The sequence below is a fragment of the Nanorana parkeri genome, unplaced genomic scaffold, assembly GCF_000935625.1.
Source record: "Nanorana parkeri isolate BGI_ZX_2015 unplaced genomic scaffold, ASM93562v1 scaffold1024, whole genome shotgun sequence".
Classification (NCBI taxonomy): Eukaryota; Metazoa; Chordata; class Amphibia; order Anura; family Dicroglossidae; genus Nanorana; species Nanorana parkeri.
The window spans coordinates 13,539-23,302 of NW_017307292.1; the positions used below are offsets into that span (position 1 = coordinate 13,539).

General features: G+C 38.2%; 1 protein-coding gene across 1 annotated transcript in view; it reads right to left on the reverse strand.

Moving 5' to 3' along the window:
• Window positions 1-934: 934 nt before the first annotated feature.
• KLF3 (Kruppel like factor 3) overlaps window positions 935-9,764 on the reverse strand; it is a 59,603-nt gene continuing 50,773 nt past the window's right edge. The window contains exons 4-7 of the mRNA XM_018567237.1: window positions 7,467-7,965; window positions 5,949-6,096; window positions 3,033-3,193; window positions 935-1,529 (exon numbers count right to left, since the gene is read on the reverse strand). Coding sequence (XP_018422739.1) covers window positions 1,348-1,529; window positions 3,033-3,193; window positions 5,949-6,096; window positions 7,467-7,965 — 990 coding nt within the window. The 3' untranslated portion in view covers window positions 935-1,347. The remainder of the gene's footprint in view (window positions 1,530-3,032; window positions 3,194-5,948; window positions 6,097-7,466; window positions 7,966-9,764) is intronic.

Here is a 9,764-nt window from a genome sequence, read left to right on the forward strand (position 1 = left end):
ACAATATCATGATATGTCGGACCAAATGAATTTTAGAGTTATATAACCGATGAATATACAAACATATCCTCTGCAGGGATCTGTTTTTGTTTTATTATGTTTGTTTTGAATCATGAATGTATTTATAATAGTATCTAACATTAATAAATCTTGAGCAATTATTTTTACATATCTCTCTTGGATGGTCATTTACACCCCTCCAAAAACACTTACTTTCCCCCATGTTTATGAAATTATATAATTAGGGGGAGACGTGTAAAACTAGGTGCCCACAGTTAGACAACCCACGATTTAGTAAATTTACATAAAAAGAGATAAATTTAGATAACGAAAATCTTCTCTGCCACTAATTTTGTTCAGCCTATTATTAATATTCACTTAATTTCATGATTAATACTGAAAATAATTTCTGATGTATAGAGAAGTGTGAGGGTGGGGGCTGTTAAAATAAAACACACCCCCGGGTGTCAACTATGCCACCGATTGATTTCCTTGCTTTGCATTTACCAGATCTGAATTTTTGGATACCCTCAGGTGCACATATAAATCTACTGCCGAAACCAAAAGGCCATCTGATCCTTCTGTACAAATTATTTATTTTAAAAATATATACTTTTAATATTATTCAAGTACATTGCACATTATAATACATGGCATAGACAAAAAATGTAAATCTAATGGATAGGTAGATACATATGTAGAATACAAAGGGCTATTTAGAAAAAAATAAAATAAAGTGTAGCGTCAAATTTCTTCTTGATTAAGGCATAGACTCTCAGTCCATGGCAGAAATATCAAACAAATAAACTTTTTTTGTGATAACTGCATACATTTGTCATCCGTTTTGTTTCCTCTCTCCAAAGTGCGTTTCTTGTATTCAGGCATCATGGCATAAAACAGAAAAAAAGGACAAGAAATCTTACACCATTTAAAGTACTTTTTCAAAAATGTAATTCTTTAATTGTGGACAATAAAAAAAAAGAATAAAAATTTAGCACTAACAAGTGTAAGGAATGTGGCAAGATGAAGCAGACTAGGCATTGTGTTGATAATTAAATACAGGTATTATAAGTTATTTCATATAGATATATGGCTTGCAAGTACACGTGCAGCAGTACATTGTCCATGTCTGTTTTCCATTTCCCGAGGTGTCATAAAGGGCAGGAAATTACTGCTTAGCCTCCATATTAAAAAAAAAAAAAGTTCACATTCTTAGGTCTGACCCGTGGCAAGTACAATGAGGTTAAGAGAACATCATCCACTGACCCTATGGAATTGTAGACTTGTGATTCAGACCAGCTGAATCCAGATTTGACTGAATACATATAAAAAAAAAAAAAGAGCCGTTCAGACAAGCATGTGTCTTTTTCTGTGGAGGGCAAGATGGTCCGAGCGGGAAAAGCTGCGGTCACAGTCTGGGCACTGAAATGGTTTGATTCCAGTGTGTTTACGGAAATGCCGAGTCAGTTCGTCAGAGCGGGCAAACTTCCATGTGCATCCTTCCCAAGTACACTGATAAGGCTTTTCCCCTGAAAGAGAGAACAGGAAGATCATGTGAGTGCACAGAGGAGTAGAATAAGCGCAAACAGCTAACGCCTCCTACAATTAAACGGAAATCAGAACAATCAACGAGTAAACAGTGCTCATAGACACTTCGGTGGAAAAGATTTGGAACAGCTTTATGACTGCTGAAATGTAATATCTACCTGAGATGGACATATTAGTACAGTTGGTGCAAACAATCTTATATAAACTATAACAGTTTTTTTGGCAACCAGAAATGGGTCCATAGTATGAAGCAGATCTGATTGTACTTCACACCTTTTTGTTTGGTCATTGCTCATCCCTGTAGTTCTGCATTAGGTAAGTTCAGGGAGCGGCACATAAGGTAAGCAAAACAGAACAGCAATTGTACATTTCTGCAACAGTTCACATCAGGTCCCCATACCTGCTTGGCAGGAACAGATACCAAAGTATATGTCCTACGTTTCTCCATTCCTCCTTTCTCAGCTGTTTCCTTCTACTGAACAAATATATATGCATGTGTTGGTCTGCTTTATGTTTCTCCTCTGTCTTCTCCCACAGTGGAAGAATAGTTAGGTCCCATTCACATGGGGCTTAAGGCTGCGACTGGAGATACTTGCCACAAGAATCTAAAAATCCTTGCAGCAGGAATCCCAGGTTTGTCCATTCATCTTAATGACAGGCTAACAGCTGCTGCATCTGTCAGTGGCAGAGCGCAGGTAAACCGTTCAATGTGGACAGATTAGGTCCAGGCACAGCCAACTATCCCGAACTGCAGTAAATTGTTTCATAAATGAATACATGCGGACTGCTGCTAACAGATGCATCTGCTGCCACATTTATATGGACACACCTGAGATTCTTGCCCCAAAAGTCCATAGGTTCTTGCCACAGGAATCCCCAGCCCCTCAGTGTGACTATAGCCTAACAATTGGACTAGAGACTGGACTGGATTTGTGAAAAGGAAATGTAGGCCATGGCCTAAGGTGGCCACCCCAAACATTATGTTGCTTGATGAACAGCAATGCATAATAAAGGGCTGCAGATTGCCACCCTGCCACCTAAGGCCATCTAGCGGGGTCCCCATTGTTGTCATCCTTGCACACAAAACAGATATGCAACTGGTAAGGAGTTCCTATTAGCAAAAACAATTGCATTGTCTGTACCTGCTGATAGGTTACCAAGGCACTGGACAATGCATCACAGGATTGGTTCAGGTATTTTCCATTATGTGCTGTTAATTACCTGACGCGTAACTTATTTTTGTTTAATTTGTTTTATACACTGGTCTGAATCTCCCACTGATGGCCCTCAGCTTTAAATAAAGTGTGGTCCAGGGAGCATTTGGATACTTGCTCATCTAACCCCTCAGTTGTTCATTATAACAATACAAAAGAGAGAAGACATCAGAGAAAAGATCTCCACATATATACAGCCCACTACAGCCAGTCCTGTAAAATCTGGCATCTAGCACGATGCCCATCCAAAATATGCTGCCCAATACTGACCTGTGTGTGTCCTCCGGTGTGCCTTTAAATGAGAACTTTTTGTGTAAACTTTGTTGCAGCCATCATAATCACATCTATGTATCCTCCTCTTCCTCTGCGTCTCTGGAGACTCCACTGGTAGTGGCCTCTTTCCTGGGTGTACTATAACTGATGGGTGATGTCTGCACAAAGAGACAGAAAAATAAAGGTTTACTCTGTTATGTAACAACTAAGGCACTAAAAGTAATAAAGTGCAAACATCTGATAATAAATAGAGAAGTTAAAGTCTGGGACACAGACACTAGGAGAAAATCGGATGTAAACACTGGCTCCCCGGCACAGTGGCAAGCCAGGCAATGTAAAGTGGGACAGCACTACATCTGACGTCTGTCTCTGGGTAAAACAAATAGGAGAAGGGTGGGGGAACCCCCGGGTTCACTTTAAAGCCCCTTATGCAGCTGTATATTAAATGGTTTGTCTGTCACTGTTAATGTCAAGTATATCTAAAGCTATGGGTTTAGGTTTTGTATAGAGTAGAGAATGATTAAAACCCCTCTTGGTTTCAGTATTTTTTCTATGTGTCTTTGGTGATAGTTACGGTCACTTGCTTTCCAAAAGCACAAAAGTAAGAGAAAAAGTGAGGGGAAACCCCTTCTTAGCTGTCACAGGAAGAGCTATCTTTACTGGAAAATCTCTCACCTACTGTTCAAATGACAACTGTAAAATTCTGGATTTCCCATCACTTTTTGCCCAGGTGAAAATGGCCACCAAGGCAAATAGAAAGCATGATTCTCCACAGCAAGGACACACTATCCAAAACCAAACAGGAAGATTTAAGCTTAGATATGTATTATTTAAACTGGGCTGTTATAGATATTTGTTGTACCTCTAATTTTGTTTTCCACCTATTGGGTTTTTAAAGAAAATATTTTATTGCTAAGTTAATATATATTTACTTTGCAATTGCTTGGAACAGAAATTGCCACAATGATTTTTCTGACTGTCCTGACTATATGTGCCTGTGGTTGTCCTCCTGAAAATCAGCAGAGAGTTCTCGGTTAGAGCTGACTTCATATGTGAGGAATACTTGGCAACATCAGGCTCTGGGTACAGAACAGTCCATCCAGTGACTATGTGGGATTGTATTATTTTGTAATAATTAACAAGGTCATGTTCTCCTTTCCCACGCAAATAAGTTCAGGATTGCAAAACCTTGTTACGTTTTAGTTTTTCCCTCTGTACATTTGTTTACATGTGCTATATCCTACAAAAGTAATGTGAAACAGCCCTCCCCTCACTTTGAAAAAGAGAAAAAAAAAATCTCTGTTGTAGCTCTGAAAATCTCTATTCATTGGAAGAAATATTTGTTATTGTCTCAGTCACTCCTTTCAGGGCAATTAAGAATTTCCTGTTGCTCATTGCCAACAGGAGGGTGCGGTCCTTGCTTTGTAAATGACGTCAATTCCTAAAAGTAGAGTTCAGCCCGGCTGCCCCACCCTTGGGAAGTCTTAAAATTGGCTCCTTGCATTAAAGACATATTGCCACACCACAAGTTGAATACAGCTATGACTGCATCTACATTCCAGAGCACCTTGTCTTGTTTTTCCTCATTTTAACCCAGTTTCATCTACATAAAGCAAATGCTTTCCTTTTTCACCCATTGACACTTATAAAGAAAACACACCCTGCAAAAGGGAAAGTACCTCTCTCTCTCTTTCTTTAAATCTTACAGGCAGAGGAACTAATGAGATTGTTCCATAAATTCTGAACAATTCTGTAATAATTACAGCTGATATAGCCTTTAAAGTAAAAAGTCCTTTATTATTCTCACCAACATTAAACTGTATTACAATATAAAAAAGCTATAAAGAATTACAGTTTATGTATAGGATTTTTTTTAGAGAGAGTAGGGAAGAGATAAAACCCTTTATCAGGTTATTTTTTGTTGTCTGAGTCCAGCTGGGGAGATTTCCCCTCATGTCCTGTTGTGAAGAAGCAACAGGAAATCAGAGGAAATTTCTACAATGTTAGAGGAATTGTCATCTTAGGCAGTTGTCAGCAGAATATTTGTCCCCACTGGATAATTAAACCTCACCTCTTGCTTTGTTGGCAACTCTAGAATTTTGGATTTCTTATTACAGTGGTCACTAGGACAAATAGAGAGGGTGGAATCTCACAGCAATACATACTTGATTTGAGGGTCTGACTCTACCCACTCTATCCAAAACGAAGGAAAAGCAAAACTTACATACACTTTATTATACATATACTGATAACATAAGCTAAGCAATCATACAGCTAGATCAGATGGAGAGATCATATCAATCTACAACAGAGGACCACAAAGAAAACCTTACCCTGCCCTGACATTTTATCATGGATTGCAAACCAATTAGAGAAAAGGAGGCGGTTATACAAGTAATCTTCAATGTGATTGACAGATAACTGCAGTACTATTGAAGTATATGTAGTCAGATCTATTGTATATGAACCACTGTGATCGAACATATTCCATTAAATGCAATACAGTATACTATAGGTGATCCTAATGGAAATTGTTCTTTGCTGTTACGTCACATTGCCATTAGTGGGTTCAAACTGAGTATCAAAATGATACAATCAGTTTTGCATCTGAAGGAACTAAGAATGTGCAGTCACTGAGCAACTATACTTTGTTATGTAGAAGTGTACCAACTTTAGGCCTACAGAGGCCTGCTTACGCTCCCATGGGCCTGTGTTTATCCATGCTAATTTTAGATCTCATTTGTGAATATGTACCGAAATGTAGTTTTTACTTCTTTGTAATCCTGAATTAAATATTATTCAGATTTTGAAGAATTGTGTTCCCATGTAATCAACTGTATATTGATGTAGTCCACCATGTAGAGGTGTTCTTAAAACGACAGGCAGCTGCTATATTGAGAAAGCATCACTTACTCATGGAACATTCCCTTTGGAGGCGTACTCATACCAGGTGACATTTGTTCTGGGTAAACTTCTGTTACTGGTTGTTCCAGACCAGGTTCAACCTTTATGTTTTTTACTAGAGGAGCCGTTTCATAACACTCATGGACTGTCACAGGTACTGCAAAGGTAAAAAAAACATTGTATTATAGCTTACCGTTCTGTTACCTCTGTCAAATGCTCTATTGCAACAACAATTATAAAGAATACATATTATTACATTATTAGCACTTTTACAAACAAGTATATACTTTTAGCAGTATAGGTTAAATTGTTGGCAAACTCAGTAGATACAGTGAGGTTATTTACTATATTTATTATTTTACTATTGTTATAATATATATATATTATATAACAGGTTTTTTTCTTTGTGTATTTGTGTTAAGAGAAAAAAGTTGACTGAGTGGTGATTTCAATATAACCAAAACAATAAAGAGGGAAAACATGGAAACATTTTCTGTAAATCCACCTCATTACATAGGTTGGGTTCTAATTTAGCACATAGAATGAGATACTTCCCAAAAGTATATACTACACATGTTTAGAAATAGAGTTTAAAACTGTTCATAATTTAGGTCCCACCTCTGCAGATCCCTAATACCCATTAAAATATGACAACATAGCCAAACCAAACAGCTCTCTTTGCCCTACAAATTCTAGCCAGGTAAGCATTTTATTGTACACCTTCTTATACACCCTATCCTTTCATAAAACAGGATATGGCCACTTCAATTGATTCCTATATCTATGATATAGCAAGATTCGAACCACAAAAGTATATTTTTTAATACTCATAATAATTTAATTTATTTAATACTCATATTTGCTATATGTTCTGCAAGAAAGTGAACCAAAAAGTCCAAATACCAGACATCAAATTTTCATCACCTTCAAGTTCGATCACGTTTGCCATTATCAAATAGACCAATATTTATCCAGAAGCTGTTATCTACAACAAAGGTTGAACATCACTAGTGTGCACATATCCAGGAGCATTCTGGCAGTATCAAGTTTACTGATGGTAAGATGGTATTTAAGTTACCATCTAAAAGCACTGCACAGTGGTTACACAGGGGTTTGCCAAACCCTTACCTCAATATCACCAGCAATGCCTTGTGATGGTAATTTCACCCACACACTGGTGAACAAAATTATTGTCTTAACAATGCTACCTGAGAGAAAATCCACAAACCATGAACTGCTGGTTCTTCGATAAGAGGGCAGTAGAACATGCTACATGAGAGCTCAGAAAATAGTGAAGGAGGATTTGTGATGTGACTGGGACATTCATTGACCTTTCTTCACATGTTTGTGATCAATGGACAAAAGGCAGCGAGGGGGGTAATGATATCTCTGTTGTAAGCTACAACTTGCTGCCTGTAGTGAATCACTAAGCTTCTCTCATGGTATAAAATCTCTCGTATATATACCTAAAAAAAAAGTGATCTTGCCTCCCAGCATTTTTACAGTTATTACATATTCATTACTTACTGTGTTTGTTGCTTTGACTTTCCATCTCTTCCGCTAGAACCGTGGATAACATGATTGATTGTTGAAGATGGGGCGCATACATTAATGACTGTACATGAACTGGTTGTACAACCAACGGCTGTAGGAGGGGTAGGAGTCCCGAATTCCTGTAAGTCTGTCTCGGGAAGGCAGATAATATAGGGTTAAGAGCCATTGGCATTGGGAAATGTGGCATAGCAGGTGGGGATGGGGTTAATTTTTTCATTGGTGGACTGGGGGAGGGCATAAATATTATTGGAGAGTTTCTCTTGGGTGACTGGTATTTGGCAGGAGATGGGGAGCTTCCAGTGGAAGGTGGTGAATTCCTTTTGTTTGTAGTGAGATCCACCGGCTCTATTTGGAAAGTAGGAAATGCTTCGGCGCTGTGGTAGAGTTTACTGTGCAGCATGCCTGGGGTTGGATAAATGACGCTGTATTTATTATTTGTCTTCAGTGGCTCCATGTAGCTGTGTTGATATGGCTACAGGAGAGAGAAAATAAAACAAGTCAGAAACACCTTCAAACACAAAATGTAAACAACAGTAGATAATGTGTGGACATCTAAAATGTCTGTTTAAATTAGGAAATGCCAGCAGACGCACACAGCGCATGCAGCTTTTCCAGAAGCATTGGACACAAATGATACATGGATCTGGGGCTAACCTGGTGGGGAGCCCTCTCAGTGGAGACTGGTGGAGCTGTAGTGTTTAACATACACTTTTATTCATCTTCCATTTTACAGGTTCAGTGTGAGCAGATACCTAACCATAGCCATGAAAACGGTACACCTACTATAGGACCATTAGCACAGAGCTCCAGAACTATTTGACGTGCATAACAGTTTATGTAGGCCCAAATTGCATGTAACAGGTAAGTTTGGATAAAAGAAATGTATATACAGATTATGTACCTCTATAAGATTGCTATGAAAGCCATTGGAATTCCAAATGAAAGAGCTGATTTAAAGTGACACTAAACTCAGGAGTTAAATCTTGAAAATGCCTTCAAAGTACCTGAACTATTAACAAAAATGTATCTTATTTGTGTATCACTCAGCTGTAGATCCTCCAATCTTCTCTGAATTCATGCTGACACTGTCCTTCCTTCTGGAGGGTGGTAAGGTACTTGAATGCATTTTTAAGATTTAACTCCTGAGTTTTGTATCATTTTAAGCATACCTATACCAAAGAACAAAAATTGTATATATTATAGCTTAAATACTAATATGCAGGCCACTTAGAACCGGCCCCCCCCCCTTCTCCCTTTACTTTCCTCTCCAGCGCTCCCTAGCCACTTCTGTCTCTAGTTTATTGACAATGCTCATGTCTGACAGTGGGCAGTCATTAGGCTCAAGCATTGTAATGTTATGTAGAGGGTCCCCCTAGCTTTGGACAGAAGCCGACAATGGGTAGTTTGGGGCTCAACTGCGATGGAGGAAGGAGCAGCAGGGTACCACTGGAAATATATAATTGGATTTTGGGGGGCGTTTTCACTGATGCTATAACTTTAAGCTGTGTTGTCAGTTGGCATAATATAGTGAAGGAGCACAGACTCAAAATTCTTTTGGGTGTAATATCCAATACATTAATATCCAGTTGGCCATATTTTCAAACATCTTGCAATTCATTATATCCTTAATTCAACATTCTCTTAAAATTAATGTATTATTTTCTGGTATTTATACCAGAACTATATCTTAAAATTGTATGTAGACATTTTCATATTTCATACATCTTTCAACATTTCATAATTTGCTTACTCAAGCCAAGCGAAAGCTGTGAAGACGTATTATAAAGTTTTGTATTTATATAACAACTTCCAACTTTCCCAATGACCCCCAAGTTCAAGACTTTCAAGAGGCAGTCATACAGGATAAACTCATTGTCACTGTATGCTACTTGTCTTTAAGGACAGCCATAAAAACGTGTTGTTGGCTTCCTATAGTCCACAAAGGACTGGCATGGTTGGTGTAATTGTGTAATTCAAATCTATGGACATAATAGGAGAAACAGATGGCAGACAAAGTTAACATTCAGAGTTTGGCCAGCCAAAGACACCCTTCAGAATTAAAAGGAAAAAAAAATAGAAGATTATGTTCTCTATGACCAAAAAGTCTGCCAAAAGCCATGGTGTGGTTCTTGGCACACAGCTTTATATGACTAGGTTTCAGCCCGTAATAAAGCAATTACCACATCACACTAGCTATATCGCCATGGAAATATCCATTGTATTATTAAAAGTTTCAACTTACAGCAGGGAGGCAAAGAAACCCCCCCCCCC